This window comes from Rhipicephalus microplus, chromosome X (assembly GCF_043290135.1).
Source record: "Rhipicephalus microplus isolate Deutch F79 chromosome X, USDA_Rmic, whole genome shotgun sequence".
Classification (NCBI taxonomy): Eukaryota; Metazoa; Arthropoda; class Arachnida; order Ixodida; family Ixodidae; genus Rhipicephalus; species Rhipicephalus microplus.
Window position 1 is genome coordinate 211,211,298 of NC_134710.1, and position 26,029 is coordinate 211,237,326.

Consider the following 26,029-nt stretch of genomic DNA (forward strand, 5'->3'; position numbering starts at 1 on the left):
CTTTTTTGCATTTCACATGAATTCTAAAATTGGATGCTGTGGCCATGAATGGAATCGCAACAAAGCTGCCGAGAAAGCACAACAACAAACGAATGGCACTTTTTTTTCTGCAGGCTGATTACCTGGGGAGGAGCAGCGAGAGTGGCGGGGACATGAATCGCATCGCGGGAAAGCGAACGCGGTATCCAGCGCACTGCAAGCGCCGGAGCGGAAAGTAGCAGACGAAACGCGGCAAGCCCCACCTTTTCGCGTCTATCCGCATGCGCTGTGTTTGCGAATCTCGACGCCAGTTCGCGCCACGTAGGCCGCCAGCCCCACGTTGCCGTGTTCCCTCCAAGAATGGGCCATACTGTACATTATTTATTTGTGAAAGAATACTAAAAATGGTGTGCTAACACCACCTGCCGTTTTTCTGTGAACTACGTGCACTTCACAAATTTTGCGTGCACATCGGTCCTAATACCTCTTGAGAACTTCTACAGTGTCAAACAATGTTTTTTTTTTGTTTGAATTTTTAGCATTGTTTTCAACTGCTTACAAACCTTTTTTGTAAGACTTTGGTTGTTGGTTTTCTTAATTTCTGAGTGTCCAGTTCTTGCTATTTTAATTAGTTTTCCACTTACCACCAAGTCTTAGTTCTGTTTTGACGTTGTTTCACTCTTGACTGCCATTTCATGAAATCTGCTTTTCACTGCATCATGAAAACTTTTTGTCTTTATTCAAATTGATAGTTATGCTGGCCAGCTAAGTCCTTTGATTGTGTTTATGCTGCCCCCTCCTACCTTTTTTTTAATTTTTATTGTTTGGCTGCCTACGTATGCTCGGACTTTAAAAAAAAAACAGGTGATAGTCAGCGCTGTGTCCTGCGTGTTTAATGTCCCGTGTTTTAGACTGTTCTGCCACAACAATCATGAACTAACTGGCCCACCCAAGAACCCTAGTTCATCATCATGTTACCAGACCAGATGAACTTTTGTGAAATTCTCGGCTATACATTCGACTGTGAAGTGTAATCAAGGACCTTTATGTGTTCCCAAAGTGTCTCTGTGTATTGTTGCAGATCCCACCGCTGATCACCAGTTGTTGCGGACCGGGGGGTCTACCCGGTCTCTTGTGGTAGCGTGGTGTAACTTCGGGTGGAGAAAACGAATGCTGACAAGATGGGGATACGAAAAACAAACAGGTTTATGGCACTATTTACAAATATTTACAGCATAGAAAGGTTGAGAGTTTTCACAAACCACAAGCCTGGTGGTTGAACCGCTAGACAGTTCAGAGCCCCGTCCCGCACTCTGCGGCGTCGTTATAAGCCCTGTCGGGCTCCTCCTTCTTGAGTGGAACACCAATCACACACACACAACAGGCGAGGGGTACGAGCATGCACGGCGCACGTGAACATCCAATATTGAATCGTGATCACTGCACTGCAAGGTGGCGCCAGAGGGGCTCTTCCTCGTCGTGTGTGTCGCTGGTCGAGGGGTCCCAAGCTCCGGACAGCAGGCATCAAACGGTCCGCCAATCTGTCCGCTCAATTAGCAGGGCAATTTGTGGCGGCGGCCGCGGTTTCTTCCAAGGAAGACGCTGTCTTTGTTGTCCTCTCTGGAACGGCTTACGGCGTCGTGGCGACACGACGTCTCATCTTCCAGCTAGCAGGGACAATACCTGGCGGGCATAGGCAGCCGGCCAGTCGGCTATTTGTTTGAGGATTAAAAGAGCGCCGCTCTCTTGTCATCTCTGGATGCTGGTTCCGAGAAAACTGGGTTACAGGCGTGAGAACGCTGCCCGGTTACGCTTCTCAGCGACAGCATAACGCCTACTGATGACGGTCATAACAGTATCTATTCACACTAATTTGGTCATTTATATGAAGTTCTTGATTACCATGTCACCTGACCCAAAGAACTTCATACAACCCTTTACACCATACTTTACACCATACAGCACAGAATGGGATCAAGGAAACAAGGAACCTCTGCTGGTGCTGAAACATCAAAGCACATTTATTCCCCATGGCTTGCTCAGTGACTGCAGTATCTTCATGATGTTAACTGAAAAGACCCCTTTGACTATAAAATATGCCTAGGACAGCAGTTTAAATTAATTTTGTCTATATTCTGATTATGAGGTCAGCTATACCACTAAACTATAGATGAAAATTTTGACTACCTGATTTTTTTAATGAGTACTTTAATTATGGAACAAATGTACTTTTGTATTTCACATCTACTAATATCTGATTACCATGGCTGGGATTGAACCTGTGACCCCAAGTTTAGCAGTGCAATGCACTAAGAATTCCCCTAATACTAAACTAGCCAGTTCCACATACTAACCTCTGATAGCTGTAAGTCTGCATGAAAAACACAAAAAAAAGTATGCATAAACATGATTAACCTTTTGAGAAGCTATGTACACAATTGCGTACATTACTTGTTTTTGTTAATTGAACCAAACAGAGCTCAGAAAGAGCGAGATATATTATACTTTGGATGAATTAAATCTCCTGCGTAATGAAGTTGTCTCCGTTTAACTTCATTTCGCAGTGAACTGATACATATGGCCACTTTTCTGAAAACATTACCACGTTCGACAAGTCATGCAAGGTGCGGCTTCTAGCAAGCAATGTGAAAAGCAGAATTTTTCTTTGCTCAAGATTGACATAACCAAAAATGAATTTGCACTATATTCCTAGCCTCCTAGCCTGAGATTTGATTTTGTTTATGCCCAAAGTGAGCATCACTGGCTTCAGGATGAACATATTCTTAATCATGACTTAATTAAAATGAGTTACTATATATACTACACAAATTCAATAATTATGTCATTATTATTGTTGCAACAAAATATTGAGTGCTTTGAAGTAACACTGTAGTGATTTGACACATTTACAGACACTTCTTCATAGGTGGGATCTGAAAGGGTTAAGGGGGGAAGAGGCGCTTTGACATAAAGCATCTTTTTATTTAAGTTAGGACGATGAAAACTTAGGTGATTATGTAGTTACATGGGCATATATCAAATATGAACTCAATTTTTATGTACCCCTTACCATTAATTTTTTAATGAGTCATTAATTAAAACTTCATTTGGTCACTTTTTTAATGAACTGGCTACACGGATTATGCTGAATGAAATGTCATTGCATTCTATAGATATCAAAGAGTGCAAGAAGCATAATTTTATGGTTCTAGCCTTCCTACAACAAAAGTTATGAAGCTTCAAAGTTCACCATTCAGTTACCGTGAACACATATTTTTCTTATTTTATCTTTTCTAAAAATGTATAGCTTCCTACAGTAACATATGGCACTTTATTGCATTCACTAGACATCCAGCTTTTCAGCAAGACAAAAATTATCAAAATCGAATATACCAAAGCTTAGAAACGCTTGACGGAAGAACGAAAGGTGGCCAAAAAATTGAAACTGAGAAAATCGCAAAAAACAAAACTCCGTGTATTTAAGTAGTGCCACACAAACAAAAACTCTTTAATTTGCAAACAAATGCCTCAGAAGGCACCAGGAGAGTACCGTAATTACTCGAATCTAACGCGCACCTTTTTTCCGGTTAAGCGAGTTTATAAATTGCATGCGCGTTAGAATCGAGTACGAACAAAAAAATTACGGTCAATCTATTGCCATCGGCAAATCCAAAATGGCCGCCCCCTACGTACGTCGGCATGGCGCGTCGGCCATTTCTGCCTATGTGTTTCCCATGTGCGGCACTTCGTACGTGTGCTGAGGAGTTCGTCATCTAGTAGTGCATTAGCATCGACGGCGTGGAAGGGCCGACTCCAAAAACTCGATAGCACCACGATGCCGCTTTTAAAAGAAAAGTTATGGCGTGTGCGGAAACGGACGGAAATCGGGCCGCATCGCGGTCGTTCGGAGTTCCCGAAACGTGCGTGCGGGACCGGCGGAAACAAAAGCAGAAGATTCTCGACAGCAAAGCTTCACGCAAAGGCTTCAGTGGACCACAGCAGGGTCGGTTTCCGCAAATTAAAGAGCTGCTCGGCAAGCATCTGCTTGAGCAGCGAGCGGCACAGCGGCCCGTGACGACAGAACTGCTCCAAGTGCGGGCTATGCAATTAGTCTTGGAAAAAGGTCTAATGCAGAGCCAGTTTAAAGCGAGCAGGTGCTGGCTAACTAACTTTATTTAGAGGAAAGGCTTTTCCCTCCGAAGGGGAACATGCATATGCGAAAAGTTTTGCGGAGGAGTACGATGAAAAGCTTCACAGTTTTCAGAGGTTCGTCCTAAACTTGCGGCGCAACAACGGCTACCTGCTTGGGCAAATCGGGAATGCCCATCAGACGCCTCTTTACTTCGACATGCCTGGCACCACAACCGCCGAGAAGAAGGGGGCGAAGCAAGTTCGGGTGCTGACATCGGTCCACGGTAAAACTACCGTGACGGAAAGCTCTGTTACACGTCAGATGGGCACAAGCTTCGCTCGTACCTCATATTTAAATAGAATACGCTCCCGAAAGGAGTAGTTTTTTCGAGTGGTGTGATCGTGCGGGCCGGCGAGAAAAATGGGTGCGCGTTGCAATTGATGTTTTACGGTTTTTTTTTTTTTTTTTCGCGGTGGAAATCGGGTGCGCGTTACAATCGAGGGCGCGGTAGAATCGAGTAAATACGGTAGTCCTTATCACATTTTTGTCGTTGCCGCCGCTTTGCTTGTTGCAAGAACCTGGCCGATGCTGAACGCTTCCGCTCAGCACTCATTATTCGAAGAGAATCTTTTTCTTCTGCCCGTTTCTCACTCATGGAGTTTGGTTCCAGCTGAAGTTCTCCAAGGATACGAGCGGACGCTTCCTTCACACCGTAATTGAAGCGCATCACTGCCTCAGCAACTGCGGTCTCAACAGCTATCAGTGAAGCATGCTTGTCCTTCCGCATTAGAGACCATATAACCGAATGGAGTGCCTCGTTTGCATTTTGCGTATGCATTTTTCAATCGAAACGGTCCCATTGCACGTCCGGCACTTAGTAGTCCTTTCAAGCAGCTTGTTTATTGCGGAGAAATCGACGATCCCGTAGGTAGCCGCCGACTGGTCAGAGTCCTCGCGCGCTGTCGCGAGCGTTCGCAGCTTGCGCTCGCTCGCGGAAGTTGCAGATAAGCTGGAGATCTTATCTTCGGTCTGCTTCTGCTGTCGCGCACGATCGGCGCTCGTCAAGAACGTCGTGTCGAGCCTTGTGCCACGCTGTCTATCACTGATGTCGTCCGAGGCGGCCGCCGAGACAGGTGGAGAAATCGACATTTCGACCGATGAAGTCGCCACGCCGTCCTGCGCTGGTTGCGCTTCTGGTGCACCCGCGCCATAATCTCGCTTTGCCCTAGTCTTTTTGCGCTTCTTTCCGAATTTATGAGCAGTGCGGAACTTTTGATATGGCTTCGCCATGATCAAAGGTTCAAAACGTGTCCGAGAGCGTAGGCCTAACTCACTCTCGGCGGCTGCGACGTACTTCGGCTAGCTCGCTTGGCACCGTGCCAGTACGCCGCCGCAACGTGCAGTTTTTGTCGAGGAAGATCAAAAACGCTTGCTCTAATTTCTTGCCAGCTTGCGCAGGTTGGGTAAACCGACGAGAACAACACAGATACGACAGCGAGGTGAACTTGCCGCTTCGAGTGTGCTGCGCCGCTGCGCGCAGCAGACAGCGCGAGAGGCGCGGCGAATCAGAAGGCGCGAGTTGGTCACGTGCGCTCACTGCGCCGATATGCTCACGTGGTGGGACCTTTTTCCGGCGCGGATTTTCTGCACGAATTCCGAGTGGATGGAAACAAGCGCGGCGGGATATTCAAGAAAAAGCGCGGCTTGTTCGAATGACACCAAGATGGCTGCCGTACGGAACGTAGAACGGCAACTGCGCGGCGTTGAAAAAGCCCGTTTTTCACGCGTCCTTCGCTAAAAATTTAGCTCGCTGATGTCACATAAAACGCTGTCACGGCTAAAATACTGATCTGGGACACATGAAAATTGGCGAGGTTATGCATCAGTAGCGGCAGAATCCAAAAATAACATTTTCAAAAAATCGATTTTTTTCGCGATTTTCGGTCTTAAAGACCCGCTTCCCCCCTTAAGGTCTAAGTAAAACCCGAAATAAGTAAAACCCGAAATTGGCAGCAAAATACAGCTGAAAGTGTCCATATAAATTGCAATCGCAAAGAAAAACTGAATCATGCCTCCTGACTGCTCTCAAGGCTCAAATTACTGCAGCTATGTCTGAAATAGCTCTGACAGCTTGTCATTACATTTACTGAATAACTCAGTGCTTGTAACAAGCACTGAGTTATGAATTCAATACGTTATGAATTCTATACTCTGCGACAACTTATCGTGACACTGGAGCGAAGGCTACGGAGGCGGGGTTTCCACACATTCATGTGCTCTGCAAGTAGTACGGCAACTTGCGGTTACTATTGGTTTTGCTCGCTCACATTAACGCACTTAGAAAAACATATAGAAATAATGAATGGAAAAAATATTTCGATTGTTCACAGTACATTTTAGTGTCCTATTACGAGTATATTTTTCTTGAAGAACTAAACAGAGCGTTTGCGGTCGCACACTGACGTACGTCATGGATGCCATGTTTCCTTGGAAAATAGATGGGCTGAAAAGGCGATGCTGTCTAAGAAATACACAAGTAAAGGAAAGTATTCTTGCAAAGTGAATAATGATGGTGTTTTCCCAACAACTCCTCACAACATTTTCAGTCACATAATAAATAAAGCAGTATTTTTTACTTCAGCAAGGCAAGTAAGAAAATTATCAGTTAAACGTAAGTACTACTATTCTTTTCACGCGTTTGCAGGCATGCGCTTTGGTTCTGCAGCTTCCACAATGCTGTCAAGAAAAGTTGTCGTCGAATATTGACTAGGTCACATTACTGTATTGTGGTAAAGCTGTCTTTTCAGAGCAGCTTCTGCTGTAAGTGCATCAGTGAAAAAAAGCCCAGGTTCAAGGCAGCAAGACAATCAACATGACAGTGGTCATCACTTCAAATAACAATATTGCACACTTGCAACCACTACACAAAGTGGAAAAATTCAACAAAAAAGGGTTTAAGTGCCAGAAATTTAATACGTCCTTTTCTGAAAAACATGGTTGAGCTAAAACATTCAAATTGTTATTCATGTCTGAAACATCAGTTGTTGACTGGAAAATTATTTGGTGTCAATATACGTGGTGGTACCATCTAAATACACACTGTAGGAAAGAAGCAGATGTGGTTTAGATGCTTAGTTGAATAAGGGTGTTCAATATTCCCACCAGGTGTTCGGATTTCTCACTGACTTGGGCAGTAAAAAAAAAAACAATCGAGATGGACAGCAGAAAACTAGCTCTAGTTTATGTGCTCTCTAAAAATGCCTCACATGAATGGCATGCTATCTTCAATAGATATATTTAAAATAAGCAATAAAATCCTAACCTCGGAGAAATCCTCTAGGAAAGTTGCACTGGCACTGCAGAATGTAATTAAAGTGCAGTGACTAGCTCCTTAACGATTCTGGCCGACTAGCTCCTTAATGATTCTGGCCAAGGAAACTTCATAACATAAAAGTTTATCGACCATAAAAACGCTCATGGCCAAACACTAATACAGTCAGCTGACTTGAAAAAATATCAATACATGTTTTTGTTAGTCCTTTAAAGGCAAGTTTTCTAGCTAACAAGCACACTTTTCATGAATATTCCTGCACTACCACACTGATGAACATGAACATGCACAAAAACTTTTGTTCATAATATAACCCAAATAATATATCTTGGGTATTATCTGACAAAACCACCACATGATTATGAGACGCACTGTAGTGGAGGCTTCTGGATATTTTGACCATCTCATGTCTGAGCACTAAGACTGCTATACCACTGCAGCGAATAATTAGTGTAATCAGTGAAACCCTCTACAGTATAGGACAAACTCATCATCATCCTAGATAGCTGTACTTAATGCCGAGAATTTCAAAACAGAAGCTAGCACATATCTATTTTTGTACCTTCTCTCTGAAAATCTTTTGAATGGTTCAGCGGGAAAGAAGAACCAAATAACATAAACCACTTTTCAATGCTCCACTCACCTGGTCCCTTAGCTCACGTAGCTCCTCCTCTTGCTGCCCTAAACGCTCTCCAAGCTCTTTGGTTACATGCTGTTCCTTCTGAAGCTGTTCAGTCAGCTCCAGCTTGTCATTGCTCTAGCAAAGCAAAAAGAATCGCAACATCTTCATTACACTAACACTTGCACTCTCAATAATGAATAGTGAGAAAACCTATGCATAGAGCCCATTTTGATACCCCTTCAAATAATCTTCTAGCACCTCATGTTCATATTCCTACTGGCAATAAAGGCTACAACTAGTATAGCATACAGACAGCAAAAAAGTGAGAAGTAGTTAAATATAGTTAAACCTCAAGCTATAGAACTTGATCAAGACCACCAGAAGATTCAATACAATAAAAATGCAAAGAATATGTGTTCCGAGGCATGTCAGACAGCAGATAAATTTGTTTGATTGAAGAAGCAGTTTCCTTTTTTTCCATGGCTCCCCAACTGCATAACATTTGTGAAGTGTATGCCCATGCCTATTATACTCCGATGCCCCCGCTATCACTGTACTCTATCCAGAACCATAATTACAGCTGTACTACTTTGGCTACCTTGACTTCTCACAATTCTCTGTTCTTTCTTTCTTAATAAAAGAAATCAACTCCTTTCCCAGCACTTAACATAACCAAGGTTACCATGCCAAGCTCAAGCAGTCAAATTCCCCAACTGGTAGGGGTACAGAAAGCATCCCCATTGTTTCATTTACTGATCTGATACAAATAAAGGCCCCTTGTGCTACAGCTAACAATTTAACTTATCTAAAATACTGAAGAATAAGCGCAAGAATGTGACAGCTGTAAGCATCGGTAGTGAACACCAAGAAAGATCTATACACAACAAGTGACCACAAGTGAACTTAACCAAAATAAACTTGCCAAGACCTTTTGTTTTTCTACTGGCAACAGACACTGGGATAGTCAATAAAATCCATCAGTGCTGTAATATAAACCTATTTCATGTTTGCTCAGCCTCAAATTGCCCGACATCAATTTTGTTTAATCGTCGACACAAACATGGGCGGGAACACAGAACTTTCTCTTAGCAGCCCAATCAATTGCTCTTCTCGTTTACATGCAGTCCCTTTTTAAAGTGAAGCGCTATTGCCGAATTGAAAGCACTCCTTGTGTGCATCATTCAATGTATTTGGCCTCCCACAATAAACATGTTTAATGATGTAATGGCATCATCAAGGAACCAAGAAGCAAAGCAGTAGTTCATGAGTGCAATAAATAACTGGAAATTGTGCCACAATTCGAAGTTCCTCAAGACCTTTAAATGCATAGTAGCACCATATAGAACAGTTCAGTGAAAGAGAACTTTAAAAGCACAAGAAAAGCAACACAAGCAGTACCTTTGCTCAAGTAATGCAAAAGAAGCATCCCAGCGGCTCACATGAACTGCCACTGATAAAGCCACCCTACATACAGTTCCCTGCAACATTTGCCCAAACCCACCCTCTTCCCTAAAAACTAACCCATGAATAAAACATCAATGTTTCAGCTCTTTCTTATCTCCATGTCCCATTTATGCTTCAGCTGAAAGAAGGTGAGTTATTTGACGTAAGCATGTGGGAGGTAGTGGCCAGATACTGCACCAGGGTGGCCAATCCTTCTCTGGTGAGGGAGTGCATTCTCGGCGGTGTTTGCCGGTGAGGCCGCACCCCAGGCCTCTTAATGCAGTTCCATCAACACGCGGAGTTTTTTGTTTTGTTTTTTTTAAATCCGGTTGGGAACTGCGCGGTACCGGGATTTGAACCACGGACCTCTTGCATGCGATGCGGATGCTCTAACCACTACGCCATCGCCGCACTGCTCTCGTACCGCAGAGCCGAACGACGAGATTGAAGTAACTAGAAGAATAAGAATGGGGTGGAGCACATTCGGCAAGCACTCTCAAATTATGACAGGTATATTGCCACTATCCCTCAAGAGGAAGGTATATAACAGCTGTATCTTGCCGGTACTTAGCTACGGAGCAGAAACCTGGAGACTTACAAAGAGGGTTCAGCTTAAATTGAGGACGACGCAGCGAGCAATGGAAAGAAAAATGGTAGGTGTAACCTTAAGAGACAAGAAGAGAGCAGAGTGGATTAGGGAACAAACGGGGGTTAAGGATATCATAGCTGAAATCAAGAAGAAGAAATGGACATGGGCAGGGCATGTAGCGCGTAGACAGGATAACCGCTGGTCATTAAGGGTAACTGACTGGATTCCCAGAGAAGGGAAGCGGGTTAGGGGGAGACAGAAGGTTAGGTGGGCAGATGAGATTAAGAAGTTTGCGGGTATAAATTGGCAGCAGCAAGCACAGGACCGGGTTAACTGGCGAAACATGGGAGAGGCCTTTGTCCTGCAGTGGACGTGGTCAGGCTGATGATGATGATGATGATGAAAGAAGGTGCTCACTGCTACTGAGCTTATGGAATGCAATTGCAAGCAGGCTGAAGCCAAAACTTGTCAGTATGCCGCTAACACAGTTGTAGCTCGAGCCACTTGCTTATAGCAAATAACGTTAGGTAATTGCAATTTCCACCTAAACAAAACAACATAGCGAGGACATCCCAGAGCACAGCTGGTCAACCTATACTTCTCAGTAGGCAAAGGTGAATGCAGCTCAAGTTATTGCTATTTAGCATGTGCCACTATGCTCACTTATGAAAGCAGTTCATCAAGATTTTTAGTGGATCTTGAATCTGTAATAACCTTTGGTTTACTTCAGACGTTCATCCCACCCCGGCAACGTTGCTGCTCTTAACACTATTCATACTATGAAGAACCCCACTTGATACAGTACATACACACATGGTTCATATATCAATCACCTGAAGAATGATTCACTTTACATAAATGTGAATTAACGGTTGAGTTTACCTGGTCTTAAAAAAGGCGACTGATGCCTTTTTCTAGGAATTGGTATAGCAGAAAAGTGAAATGTATCTTCACAGAGACAGTTGAGCGTTTATTGCTCATTGTTTCACCATAAGGATGAAGAAATGGATGCTACAGCAACAAATTGCAATGTTACTCGAGGAACGGCAGGCAGCTCGAAACGCGAAGTGCGCACCTCAAAAAGAAAACATACACGAAATGAGCACACATAGGACGAGCACAGACTAACAAATGGCACAGCTCGACACTTAAGGTGCGCTGTTCAAACAGAAAGATGCACGAAACAAATGCACAGTAATGATAACAGTATCATATAATAATAATAATAATAATAATAATAATAATAATAATAATAATAATAATAATAATAAAAGCTCCTGGAAAAAATGCTAAATGTAGTTGGTCACACCTACACCTACCTATATACTACATAGATTCAGGAGCTTCTTTTGAAATATTGTGAATATGCAACACGTTTATTTACACAAAAAATTAATTGCGAGAGGTACGGCTCAGAGCCAGAAACAGGAGATCGAGCTGCTCGTGAGCCAGTCCCGCTTTGACCTCGTCCTCTTCATGCGCACATCGAGGTGTGTCATTTCCCTGTTCGCAGGCGATGCCTACTGGGTAAGTCAGTAGCAAGGTTAATGGTGATATGGCTTGAGGCGCGCAACGTGTGTCAGCTGTGTCTTGCTAGAGCACCGACAATTGCTTGTGATGCCAGAGATGACATATGTAATGTCACTGAGACGGTCGCTGAGACGCCGCCTCGGCGTAATAAAATCGCAATACAACGCAGCATCGGATGGCGGTGCACGAACGTTTCGGGTGCGCCGTCGGCGCGGTGCACCAGTTTGAAGGCCACATGCTTTGTTTTGGTGCCACTGTGCTTGCATGGCGCTATCAGCAAAGAGTTTTCCCCTGCAATTGACAGATGGCGCTTTGCTGTAAAAGGTGCGACTTTCAAAATTTGATTGATGTCGTCCGCACTAGCGCTGCTAGCAACTGTTTAGCATGGTTGTGAAACTGTGTTTTGAGTTTTTATTGTGTTGTTATTTTGTGATATAATGGCTTGATTTAATGTTGTTTCGATCATCAACAGCACTGGCTATCATACCAAAATAAAATAAACAGATACATTACAAGTTTTTTTTTTTTTTCCAAAGGCCAAAGTGGGGGGTGGATTCATTATGCGAGTGCGTTCATTACGCGAGCAAATACGGTAAATTGACAACATGTTTGTTAGCATCCTTCTGGTCCGCTCTGGGAGACCATTCATCTGTGGGTGATACGGGGTCATGTGGCGGAACTGGCTGGCAGACAGGCGCAGAATCATTTCAACAACGTCAGCAACAAACTGATGTCCCCGGTCGCTAATTACGACTCGTAAAGGGCCATAGCGTAGAATTATAAGGCGAAACATAAACTGCGACACGTGAAAGGCTGTTGCAGTAGGTATTGCCTCAGTTTCTGCGTAGCGCATCAAGTGGTCGACGCACACGATGACCCATCAATTGGCACCGACTGAACACGGAAACGGACCTAGAAGGTCGACAGCAACTATCTCGAAGAAAGAGCTAGGAGGTGGTATGGGACGGAGAAGTTCGGGTGACGTAGTCGTGGGGCGTTTGTGACGTTGACATTGTTCGCAACCCGCTACGTATTTTTCCGTGTCGCGTCACATCTTGGGCCAGTAAAACCTTTTCTGGATGCGATGAAACGTTCTGACGATGCCCATGTGTCCACTGGTTGCATCATCATGAAAGAACTGAAAAATTTGGGGATGTAGAGTGCATGGAACTACTAGAAGCAGACGGGCACCTTGGCCGGAATAAGTCTTCTGGTAAAGGACAGCATCGTGAACTACAAAAGAGTTTGAATTGGCTGGGTCATTGGCGTATGCAAACACGTCATCTAAGCAACTATCCTCGTGCTGTGCTGCCCGGAAAGCCGAAATATCAGGGAAATGAGAGTCAGTAGCGGTGACAAAATGGTCAAAGTTGTCAGCTTCACAGTCAGTCGTTAGTAGAGGAAGCCGTGCAGTCAGCGTCTGCGTGGGGGTTACCACTCTTGTAGCAGACCGTGAAGTCAAATTCTTGTAATCATACAGCCCATTGCACAAGTCGACCACATGGGTCACGTAGGCCTACCAACCAGCAAAGGAAGTGATGACTGAGAAGTGACAACTATAGATGTTGGGGCGAAACTTGTGTACGGTGAAAATGACGGCGAGGCACTCTAGTTCGGTAACCATATAATTACGCTCTGTCTTGCTCAGAGACCGGCTTGCATAGGCGGCGTGTTCAGCATTGTTGGGGCGTTGAATGAGCACCGTGCCGAGACCAACTCCACTGGCATCGGTGTAGATTTCCATGGGAGCAGAGGGATCAAGTGGCATAGTATTGGCCCGGAATTGAGAACGAACTGTAGTTGCTTAAACGCTGACTCACAATTTGGTGTCCAGTGGAAAGGGACATCCTTGTGCAGCAAGTCAGTCAGTGGCTGGGCCATTTCAGCAAAATTAGGCACAAAGCGGATAAAATAACAGCATAAGCCCAGATAGCTTCACAGCTCCCGGAGAGACTGTGGCTGCTTGAACTTGATTGATATGTGGGGTTTAACGTCCCAAAACCACCATATGATTATGAGAGACGCCGTAGTGGAGGGCTCCGGAAATTTAGACCGGGGTTGCTTGAACTTGCTGACGGCATAAACTTTCTGCCGGTTCGGCCTAACACTAACTTTGTTCACAAGGTGACCTAAAACCAGTGCTTGATGTTCACCGAAACGACTTTTTTTTTGAGCACAGCGTCAAGGCAGCTTTCTCCAAACATGTTAGAACAACGTCGAAGCGATGATTATTTTCCTCAAAAGTTTGTCCAAAAATAACCACATCATTCAGGTAACATAAAGAAATTTCCCATTTGAGGCCCCTCAAGACGGTATCCATATAGCGTTCAAATGTTGCCGGAGCATTACACCATCCGAACGGCATAACACTCAATTCTAATAGACTGTGTGGCGTAACAAAAGCCGTTTTTCCTTTATCAGTTGGATCCATGAGATTCTGCAAATACCCAGATCGCAAGTCTATCAAAAAAAAATAAGAAGCTGAATGCAGGCAGTCGTTGACGTCATCGATGCGAAGGAGGGGATACACGTCCTTCTTGGTTATAGAGTTGAAACGCCGATAATCAATACAGAAGAACACAGAACCTCCAGGACCTATCTTTTTTCTTTACCGAGATGACAGGCACAACCAAGGGACTAGAAGATTCTTGAATGACACCAGTGGCTAGCACCTCGCCAACTTTTTCAACAATAACTCTGCGCTCGGACGCGGAAACTTGATAAGGTTTTTATCGGAGAGGATGAGCAAAGCCAGTATCGATCTTGTGACGAGTGCACATGGTTAGTATCTCAGCCCTATGCACCTTCTGTGCAAAATCAAATGCTTTAGCATATCTCGCCAGTAGAGCAAGCAGAACTCTGCACTTCTGCGAGGAAATGAACTTGCTAATCATTTTTGAGACTTAAGCTTCCATACCAGAAATTTCATCAGGATCTGCCTTTGCAGTATCACTTAAAACTCCAACGCAGATACTGCTCTGCTTTTCAAACAGGGCAAGGCGCATACCAACCGATAGTACAACCTATTCGGGTGAGCTGTTTATCACCCATAATTGAGCCTTCTCGTCTGTGAGAGATACAACACAGCATGGTACAAAGATGTTATTTTTTGACACAAGCTGCGGGCAACGGCTCAATCACTATGTCACGTGAAGTCAAACTCGAGTCACTTTCCGAAGCGGTAACTTGTACGCTGGCTGTGGACCACGCTGGCAGAAGGGCATCTTTAGCTACAATGAGGTTACCGTACCTTTCTTACAATCAAGCTGCTGGGCAAGAGTAGACAACAGAACTCACTTGCTCCACAATCCATGGTTGCATGACACTCTTGCAAAAAGTCTATGCAAAGTATAACCTCGTGCATTGATTGAGCCAGTACTGTGAATTCTGCCTTGAGCGTTTTAACGACAACACTAACAGGCACAGTGCAGACACCGACTGGATGCAAGAATGTGCTGCTCACCGCTTGAAAAGTGAACAGTTTGTCCCAATAAAACATAACCTTGCGGCCAAGTCGTTGCTTAAAAACTAAACTCGTCACAGAAACACTTGAGCCAGTATCTATCAATGCCATTGTGGGAACGTCGTCAACAAGTACATGAACCTTATTCTGAAGCATAGAAACTGGTGGAGGCATACTTTGATGAAAATCTGTACATCCAGCAACCTCACATTTGCTGGCCACGCTGGCTAGTTCCCCAGTGGTGGTGATTAAAGCCGTGACCGGCGTCATGAAAATGACGACCGAGGCCGATGGGTGGTGGGCACTGTTAAGCTGCGCACAGACCCAGGCGAACCACTCCGGTTGACTGGCTGGCAGGCGTGCCGCTCGTCAGTTGGGTTGGGGGGCCAGTATGTGTAGTCAGGCCGTTGGCTTCGATGTGGAAACATCTCAGATCGCTGAGGAAATGTCAAACGTGGATGACGTCGCATTGAGCGAAATCGGGCTATTTGTACACGAACACCATACTGGTAGCAGACAGGCCATTTAAGAGGCGTAGAGAACGTTACTGTATGTTGAGGGTACGCGGCGCTCTGCTCCCACTGAGACACATAAGGGGGTGGATGGCTGTTGGAGCAGTTATGAGAGCCGGGAGCGGTGGCTCTACATAAAAAAAACGTTGGTGGTGAAGCCCTTAGCTGAGGACCGCGGTTGGGATAGCTGCGCTCATCTAAACTTGCAGCAATAATGCTTGTGGACGGTGCATCGCACGGTGGTTTTCGGGTGTTCATGGGTACAGAAATGTGGCATTGAAGTTCCTCGCGTACAATGAGGCGAATCGTTGAACAAAGGTCGGTAGGCAAGGAGTATTGGCACACATCGACAGTGGCGACCGTCATGACACTGGCCAAGGCATTTGAACTTCGTAGTGATGTGGTGAGTCTTTAGGGCTTCAAACGTTCGGCAGTGCCCGGTTACACAGGCCACATAATCGAGAGTCTCCTTGGCGATAAGAAAGTGGTAGACGCTATTCTTCAACGTCCCCGCCAGGTTTCCCTGTGAATGTGCGTGGCTCTCGATAGTGAAAAGGCGGCGCCCTTGTGATCGGCTGCTAGATGTCGCCGTCCAAGTTCATCTCTTGGGGTAGCGGTGGCAACCCCGCTAGTCGACGACAGCAACGAAACTAGTGCTCTTGCGGTTCTGTCGTTAGTAGACGGTTGCCCTCCAGTCACGCTTGACAGTAGCTGGCTTGCCCAGCACTTCCCACCACAACTGTGACTATGGAACGCATTTATTTACACAATATAATGATTGCAAGAGGTATAGCACAGAGCCAAAAACAGGAGACCGAGCTGCTCATGAGCCAGTCCCGCTTCAACCTCGTCCTCTTCATGCGCCCATCAACGTGTGTCAATATTTCCACCTATGCCCAAGTTTAACTTTTTCGTTGCAGTGATAAATGGTCATTTTTCATATGTCTGTAGAAGAAAGCTTTTGCCAGTGAGAAAAGTATTCCAGCACGCATTGCAGCATACCAAATTATGCATAAAGAAATGGGCATTTAAAAAATATAAGTTTTAAAGCACCAAAAGTACTGTGGAATGTATAAATGTGAAAAGTGTGCAATTTTCAGTTGCCATCTGATGAATTGCAATAAAAAAACGCTATATATATAAAAACATTCAAAAGAAGAAAAATTCAGAATATATACATTTTGCAGATAAGTGACCAGAGATAGCATAAACAATAATAAACCTTTTTTACTATGTTTCTATTAACATAGGTAAAAAAAATCTGAACCTAGGATCTGCTTCATTGCTTGTGACATGTGGTGAAACATCGTCTGGTTTTCCTGAGACACAAGTGCATATATATATATACATACCATATATATAAGCCCACATATAACGGCCCCACTTAAAATGAACTTTTGCTTAAAACAAATGATACTCACATGATCGTGGAAATATACCTTATTTCAATGGCACAAAATTGCACTTACAACGAACGTGTCTGAACTCCGCCGATCGGTTACAGCGAACGGAGTCAGCGCACCGGCAACTTCCCAGGCCACCAATTTCGTCCATCGAAAAACCATCGGCGAGGTGCCCATAGATTTTTATTGTTAAATGCCAACTGCACCTCCGCAGCCCTGTAGTTGTCGCTCTCACCCACCGTCTTTTGTTACACATTCCTCCGTTCTTTGTACCCCTCTACTCTGAGCATCCCACATCGCCAGACGAAACTCGTGTTTTCACACTGCCACCATTCTTTAAAAAACTGGCTAGAGCAAACAGACCGTCTGCCAACATGGTCGGCCGCCGACTGAACCCGATCATTTGTGTCTGTGTATTGTCTGGATCGGTGTCATTGTTCCAGCGCACGCGTTTGCGCTAACGCACCGACTTTGATAATTTGCGATTTATTATGTGTTTAAAACCTGTTCTCGCTTACTCTGCACTCAGCTCAGCATGGCCTCCGCGTGCATGGCAAGAACAGCTGTTACACGGAATGAACCGTGAATAATGAAGTCGGTGGGGCCATGCAAGCCTGCCGATTCTGTAACCTCAGCGCACGCAGGCCACTCTCACAAGTATTTTGATGCGTGAGTTAAGCATTTGGTGGAACCTTCAAGCAAGCTACCCTACCTGCCTTCTTCCCACATGTTTTGGTTTTCAAGGTCGCTTTCCCGCAGTATGCTCTTTTTTGTTCACTCTACCCCAACTACTACGCCAGTCTCCACCGCTCCACAACGCCAGCCACACTGGCGATGCTGGCTCGAATCCAGAAGTTTCTTTTTCTGGCTAGAAATGGGCTCGGAGCGGTTTCATGAATCCTGTCTTTTATGTCGCATGTGCGCGCCTTGCTTGCTGTTGGTGTGCGTGTATGGTCAGAATGGCGGACGGAAAGCCTTATGTGCTTTTTCCTGCCGCTCAACAAAATGTTGAAAGTGCAGCCTCTTGGCTTGGGAATAATCCATGCGTTTAAGACTTAATATAAGTGCTGCATTGTGGAGTGTTTGTTTATTGCTATTGACCACTCGGCGGCCAACTTGCCACTTCGGGTGTCCCTGTATAAAGTTGTGAAGACCGTGAAGGCTTCGTGGGCGAATGTAACGGCTACATGTGTGCGAAACTGTTTTGGCGAGGCTGACTTTGTCACCGTCGGACGCGATACCGAGCCTGAAGCTTCCGAACAGGTTCCACTCCGCGGCAATTTGTTGTGCGTCGTCGAATCCATGGGAGGGCGGGACATCTTCTGGGATGACTTCATTACAACAGATGGTGATGCCGACACAACATAACCTTGCACAAAGGAGGGAATTGCGAATTAAGTGCGCAGCAAGACCGATTCGAACGAATCGGATGATGGCAACAACGAAACTTTGGAGCCAGTGCCCACAAGCGTACCTGTAGCAACTGGCTACTTTAATACCCTTAGGCAGCTTGTGCTGCCAAGGGCCTCCCCTTGCTGCGTTAAATTCAAGATCACCTTAATTGCTTCTGCTCTTCAAAACATGTGCATTACCAAATTTTCTGTAAAACAAATATTTTTTTTTTCACTTGCAACTGTTTTAAACCTGTGTTTCATTTACTATGAACTTCGGAATATATTGAACGAATGCCGCGTCACACTCAGGTTTGTTTTAAGTGGGCTTGACTGTATGGGCATATATTATAAGTGAAATGTATTTTATTAGTCTATCTGGCGTCACCTTTTTCAATGAGCCACCTTCTGTACGTGGGTTCGTGTTACAAAATATGCATCCAAGCACATTGGCTTCTAATTTTTGCTGCAGATAGTATTGAAAAAATAGAACAAAATTGCGCACAGTCCTAAAATGTCTCGCGCCACTCAGTAGTGTGGGGCCGAGATGCGCTTTGGTGTTTTCTTCTTGTTAGAAGCTCTGCAGTCCGCGTCATCCCATAGCGCCCCCAGCACCGTGTGGACCTTGAACATAGCCACAGTAACCCTAAGATTGTGCACAAAGGTCAGGAGCTATGCACATATGGCAGAGAAGACCACTTGAGGCTGTAAACGAAACCAACTCCAGAATGGATCGCAGATGTCCCAGACTTGAGCGAAACATTGCTTCCATCAAAGCTTGAAGCTAAGGTGCTGTTATCTTCACACTCAAAGCTCATTGTAACTCAATTCACGTGTGGTTGCAAGATAGTTTCGATCAGCATGCATTTCTTCTGGCGCAAATATGCACCCGAACGCGTGTGACAACACCATTGAAGTGATAAGCGACACTGGATGCGGACCCCTTTCTGATATAACAATGGAAGTTAAACTACAGCTGCTGGAAACTTACTGAAAAGACCACTTCCACAACGCTAAGAGGTGTACCTCCAAAAATAATATTTTGTAGAACTAATATTTCCCGACTTCAAACAACAACTATAGTGAATAGCTAGCTGGCATAAACTTTAGAAAATTATTACCGCTCAACAGCGTCACATTGAGAAGCTGACATCATAATTTGATATTTGACTTGCAAAGATTTTTTTAAGTACAGAACTTTGATGTTACTTAAGCATAACTATGAGTGGCATGCATTCCTCTCAAGTTCGCCAGCCAAGAGCATTTTCCCAACAACACATGTACATTCAATCATGCTAACGTCTGTCAAAAGTCACCATGTACCCGAAACGGGAATACACAAACAAATTACAAAAGTTCAGCGGCTGGACTAACTACTAGGAAGAGCTATTTGCATGAGAAGCAGATTCAACATTGAAAAACAAGCGATTCAAAGCATTGGTCACCAGTGAATGATTTGAATAGACGTGCTAACAAAATGGTTAGTACACTCTAACCAATAGATAAATAGATATTGCATGCGTTGTCATCACCTCTTACTCTCTTGAAATTTGCTCTCTCCCACCCTTTCTCTCCTGTGTAGCTTCCAGCACGCTCAATGGCATGCAAGAAGAAAACACTTAGAACCTGTGATTACTACTTTTAACTATGCATAAAATTGGCAGAATCAAACATTTTTTTATGGCATCCTGCTGCATGAAAATTCATGAAGTCACAAAATCCAATAGTGAGGTCATTCTATGATTACTGAAAAAGTGTTATGGAGCACTTTAGCATAGTCGAACGCATGCATTGACACTCAAATGGTTCTAATACTTTTCAAATAAGCTAGTTAGTCTTTATAAACATGCAAACTAGTTTTCTTGAAGGTTGCCAACACATGCAGTTTAGAGAGCATCTTTATGCAACCTGTAGTAATGATGATAGTTGTTTCTCTCGCAATTAGTTTGGCGGCAAGCACCCCCTTGCATTGCGCTGTGAAAAGTGCAACTGCAATGCTATGGCATTGCACAATGCGATTTGGAGAGTTCACTTGTGAACCCAAGCGACTTTGTGTAACCACCAAAAGTTTTTGAAGATCTCAGAAGATTTGCAAACACCTGCTTGTTAACCACTTCATTTCATTGATAAATGGAACATAACCAGTTCTCAATAAGAAAAAAAAAAGACTGCATTTTCAGGAGCTCACAATTCCTCCACATGAAAACTATGCACCAAAAAGAAACACACCAACTTGACAAAGACATCCTGCATCTCTTCTAGCTGCCTTTTTAGCTCTCTGTTCTGGGACAGAGCACGACTGGCAGCCACCTTTTCACTTTGAATGGTCTCTAGGAGCCGGCTGCTTTCTACATGGTCCTCCCGTAGTCGCTCCAAGGCTGCTGCAAGCTCCTCGGCATGAGCCTCACGCTCTGCCAACAGCTCACTCAGCTGCTTGTTGTCAATACCCTGTGAACATAAAAGCACATGGATGTCTTCACACAATAGGTCGCATTTGCATTTTAAGCTATTTTCAATGTGCCAAAAAGTCCTGGAAGTCAATTTCATACCACTTTGCAAACCGACTATAGCAGTTTGCGCTGGCCAATGTTATTTGGATTAAACTTTCATAACATAGGGCTCATATTATTCCCTGACAAACCAGTGTAAGCAAAATCTTGGGAAACTGCAATAAGAACTGAATTGAGTACTTTTGCCTAACTGGAATTGAAATGAAAGTGTGTTGCTATTTTGGTACTGATGACGATGGGTGGCATCTAATGGCAAAAGGCCATTCTACGGCTGAACCAAAAAAAAACAATAGAACTGTTACAAACAGGTTTACAGCATAAATAAAATGGGGAAAATATAACCTTCTAAACAGGCCTGATACATGAATCAGGGTTGCATGCAAATTTGTATCATTCCTAGGCAATTCATGGATTCAGCTGATCAAATTCCCTGCTAAAGAGGGCATTCTGTTGGCCATTAGAAAATGCCAGAGGCCCAGTGCTTCGCCATATATTATTTCATTCAAGGGATATGCAATTTTTTTTTCATAAATTAAATATTTTTCATTTTTATTTGCTTTCATGAATTTAGCTTCTCAACTTTCATGACAAAAAAACTGAAGATTGTAGTTATACTTGAAGTAGGTTAAAATTCGTTTTAAAAAGCATAAGTTGGCTACTAAAAACTAAAAATGGCTCATTGTCTAAAGTCCCCTGGAAATCGCCCCCTGGCTGCTTGCCATTTCATTTTGCATGAGGAGTTCACTAAAGCCACATGCTCAAATTAACCATAATTGACAAGCTTTCCAGATAAAGGAAATCCTCTGAAAGGGCATATCTTTTTCGTAAAGATGAGCTTTAACTTATGCCTTTTAAATGTGCTTTTCTCAAGATCGATTTTCATGCAACTTCTTGAAATTGGACATCATGTTTTGATACTTTTAATAGCCCTATAGAGATGAAAACTTTCTCACATGCTGCTTAACATGTGAAGGGGCAAATATCTTATTTAAAACTTTATATCACCTAATTATTATGACCCTAAGATAAACAATTAGTATGGGTTGTGGATTCTAAGAATTCTCATATGACAATTTTTCTTGTTTATTAAAATGTCTTAAATGCACTCTTGTGATAGTTATTTGCATTCTACAGTTAATGTTGAGAAATATGGGTCATTATTAGGCTGAGAACCATAAAATTTTAGCAGCATAAAAAGTTTGTCCGAAATGAACACACACTGTCATGGCATAAAATGAAAACTGTAGAACTTACAATAAAACTAGTTACATATTTGAAATCAGTATAAAAGCCTGTACATATATAGCAAAAATTTCATTTGTCTAAGCTGCAGATTAACGCAAGCTTTTTTTTTTTTTAGTCATATCTCCCTCTAAGCACATCGTGTATGAAAGCTATGAGTATGGCAGTCTCATATGAAGTGCATCTAGAAATTTTTTACGAACTGAAACTGGTGCAAACTGGCTGTTCTAGTCAAGGTGATTGCTCAGAAATTCGAGGGGGGAACACCACATTCACTCTCAGTGATATTGATAATGGTGCCACATGACAAGAGGCATTTGAGAAGAATATGAAGGCACTGTAAATGTTTCTGAAGAGAACAACTTGCCAAGAAAATGTCTTCAGAGTTAGCAAAGCCGAATGTTAGAACATGCTTCTTTAAGTTGTAATAATGGAACAAGTGTGCAGTAATGTATAGACCTAATGGCACATGAAGGAATTTGTGGAAAGAGTCAGTGATAGCCATCTTGTAGCTGCCTTCCTCAATTACTTCATTTGATGGCAAGTTGAAACGTCGATTCTTTTGGAAAATGTGATGGCATCACAGAGAGTAACAGTGAAGCCCTGAACATTGTGCCAGAGATTATTAGTCAGGTCTAGCGCTGCTTTTTAACAAATGGGCAATCACTGCAAGGTTTCTGATCATCAGTGTTCTTGGGGACCATGTGAAACAGGGACACCCAGATGCTGGAAGACAGTCAAATACACTAAAACCTAATTAATTCAAACTCGGTTATTTTGATATGCCGCTTAATTAGAAATATTTTGGCGGTCCGGTACTTTACAATGCAAGTCTGAGCAGATGATGTGAAGTGGCAGTCAGTACCAGTCCGGTTAACTTGAAACTTTGGGTGCCATGTGCGAATCCCCGATTCTGATTTTGCCACAAATCTGCTGAAATGACAACCCTTAAGAGCCACTAGGCAATGCAACGTAGCAATACAAATGCATGGCAGCTGAAGCGCCTAGCCTCACTACTTCCAGCTCAAAAAAGAAAAAAAGAAGAAAAAGGAACGGTTTCATGGTCAACCGAAATGCGCGCCTGCAGAAAACAAAACATGCTTCACTATAACACAGCAGTGACGCGCGGGCAGCATATTGCATGTTTCTCGCAACGTCAGCACATCATGATTTAGTAAGATTTACCCATTCTTTCTGGGATTCTATAAAAATTAATAAACGACAGTTTGGCGGAATTCTCTATGTATGTGAATCTCCGATTTCTGGTTGCTCCAGCAATTTGCGCACTTGCACTGCTGGCGGTGTTCTTGCCTGCAATGCCTGCTTCAAGAACTAAGTGTTCGAAAACGCCAAGAATCATGTTTTCCAGCCAAAACACATCATGAATTTCACCACACTGGCCATAATTAAATTCTTTATTTCACCGGAAAAAAAGGGCGAATGGTCGCATCATAGCGTGCTGACGCAGTGAAGTGCAGGTAACATCCTACCCGCATGCCACTACTATGTTGCAGTGAAGATGTCTTGTTTTCCGCAGCTGCACATTTTAGTTGATCACGATGGCATTCTTTTTTTTCTTTTCTCTTTTTTTTTTTTGGTGGAAGCAGCGAGGCCCTCCGTTCCTCCATGTATGTGGGAAAATTAACACCAGGTATTCCTGGAAAACATGACCTTGAAGTCACAAACAAGCTGGCACAGCAAACGACCAGCCCTGATTACTTCAAATAATTTCAAGTTTGTTGCATCCCATTTTTTGTATATTCTGTTAATTCGAAGATTTTTCGTGGCCCCAGTGACTTAGAATTAAAGAAGTTTTAATGTACTGTAATCTAAAGTTCTTAGATGCACTGGAACTTGACACAGGCCACCTTGGTTTTGTTTGAGGCAAGTTGATGAGGGTAGAAGAAAACAAATGAGCCAGTAGTAACGATGTGGAAGAAATCGTCCTGGCACATAGGTTGTTTCAAACTTGATGATGAAGTTATTTGAAAAAAAGAATCGTGCAGTAAAAATGAAAAAAGCCCACTGGCAACCATGGCATATGAATGTGCCACAGCTGACGTTGCAGGGGCAGTAATGCCATAGAGAAAAGCATGCTGGTGGTATCAAGTAGATGTCTGCACTTCTTGTTGACAATTGTTTGAGTGTTATGTGAGGTTTAACATCCCAAAACCACTATATGATAATGAGAGACGCCCTGGTGAAGAGTTCCGGAAATTTCTACTCCCTGGGGTTCTTTAACATGCACAAAATCTGGGCACACGGGCCTACAGCACTTTTACCTCCATTAAAAAATGCAGCCGCCCCAGCCGAGATTCGATCCCACGACCTGCGGCTCAGCAGGTGAGTACCTTAGCCACTAGACCACCGCAGCGGCACCTTGTTGACAACAATGTCTTGGGTGATGAAAAAATGAGCACAAATTAAAGCAGAATGTAGATGTTCAATGATAAATATCCTTTGAAGCTGCCTTTGGAGAACCTGGCTTAGCATAATGTAATGATGATTGTAAACAACAATGCATATACCATTCATAGCTTGTAAGAACTGGATTGGTGTTGTCAATAATCACTTCATTATGAAGGGACAGATGGTGGCCTGAGCACCAGTTCTGACAAAAAAGGCTTGTCTGGTTGTCTTGCTAATAATACGAAAATAATGACATCCACTGAGGCTTTGAATGCTAATTATCATTAGTGGACCGCTGAGAAATTCCCCAAACATGTACAAGAAAAAACTGGCATATCCCACCAACTGTGGAAATCAATGTTATACAAAGCAGGCAGCAGAAAGTTGGCTATGCCACACTTTTCACATTCAACCGGACTTTAAAAGGCAGATGGATGTGTTTGAGCAAATAACCTGTTTGAGTAAACAATTTAGAAGAGTTGATAGTTCACCGTTTGTCTTGGACACGAAGCACAAAACACTTTGAAGGTGCAACTCTGCTAGTTTAGGTGACGAGATATTGTCTCACTGCCACAGAGCCACTTCATGCTGGTGGCATCCAGCTGCAAGCGAGGGAATCACCACCGTTTTAATTTCTTAGAGAACCAAACACACACGTTGCTCCTCTTGACCACAGTCATGGAGTGTGTACACGGAGCACATTAGGCTGTGCTTATTTCTTGCTCTACCATTTTTCCGGAAGACTTGCGTCCGCTGTTGAAGATTTCAATAAAACACCTGGGTCCCATCTCAGGCTAGCAGTTGCCAAAAAAAGAGCATTTTGTGCACAACAATGCTTTCTACAGCTCTCCAGAATTGATTGATATGTGGGGTTTAACGTCCCAAAACCGCCATATGATTATGAGAGACGCCAGAGTGGAGGGCTCGGAAAATTACGACCACCTGGCATTTTTTAATGAGCACCCAAATCTGAGCACATGGGCCTAAAGCATTTCTGCCTCCATCCAAAATGCAGCCGCCGCAGCCAGGATTCGATCCCGCGACCTGCACGTCCACAGTAGAGTACCTTAACTACTAGACCGCCATGGCGAGGCACAGCCCTCCCGCATATGCTGATGCGAGCTCTTACCACGGACTGTTATTGAGAAGGCAATGCACACACACACAAAAAAAAGTGACCGCTTAAGCAAATGCTGCCGTCATCTGCTCACAAACGCTGCTAAAGAGAACACGCAAGCTGGTGCGCCTACCCGGGAATGCCCAGATGGTAACACTTTTTTTTTCTTTCTTTTTCTCTCTCTCTCTCTCTCTTTTTGCGATAGCAATTATATGGACACACTGCTGATTTTCGCCGTCACCGTCATGTCCAAGATATATATATATATATATACTTGTGTGTGTGTGTGTGTGTGTATGCGTAAAGCACACACAAAAAAAGAAGAAAAATTCCAAGGCACCTACTGGAGATTCGAA

The 26,029-nt window shown here is 43.7% G+C and overlaps 1 protein-coding gene across 3 annotated transcripts in view; it reads right to left on the reverse strand.

Moving 5' to 3' along the window:
* The window catches only part of LOC119187719 (golgin subfamily A member 2), a 157,413-nt gene that overhangs the window by 61,262 nt on the left and 70,122 nt on the right, over positions 1-26,029 (reverse strand). For all 3 annotated transcript variants that reach the window (XM_075878546.1, XM_075878545.1, XM_075878547.1), the window contains 2 exons: positions 20,625-20,843; positions 8,086-8,199 (listed from right to left, as the gene is read on the reverse strand). In XM_075878546.1, the coding sequence (XP_075734661.1) occupies positions 8,086-8,199; positions 20,625-20,843 (333 nt within the window). The remainder of the gene's footprint in view (positions 1-8,085; positions 8,200-20,624; positions 20,844-26,029) is intronic.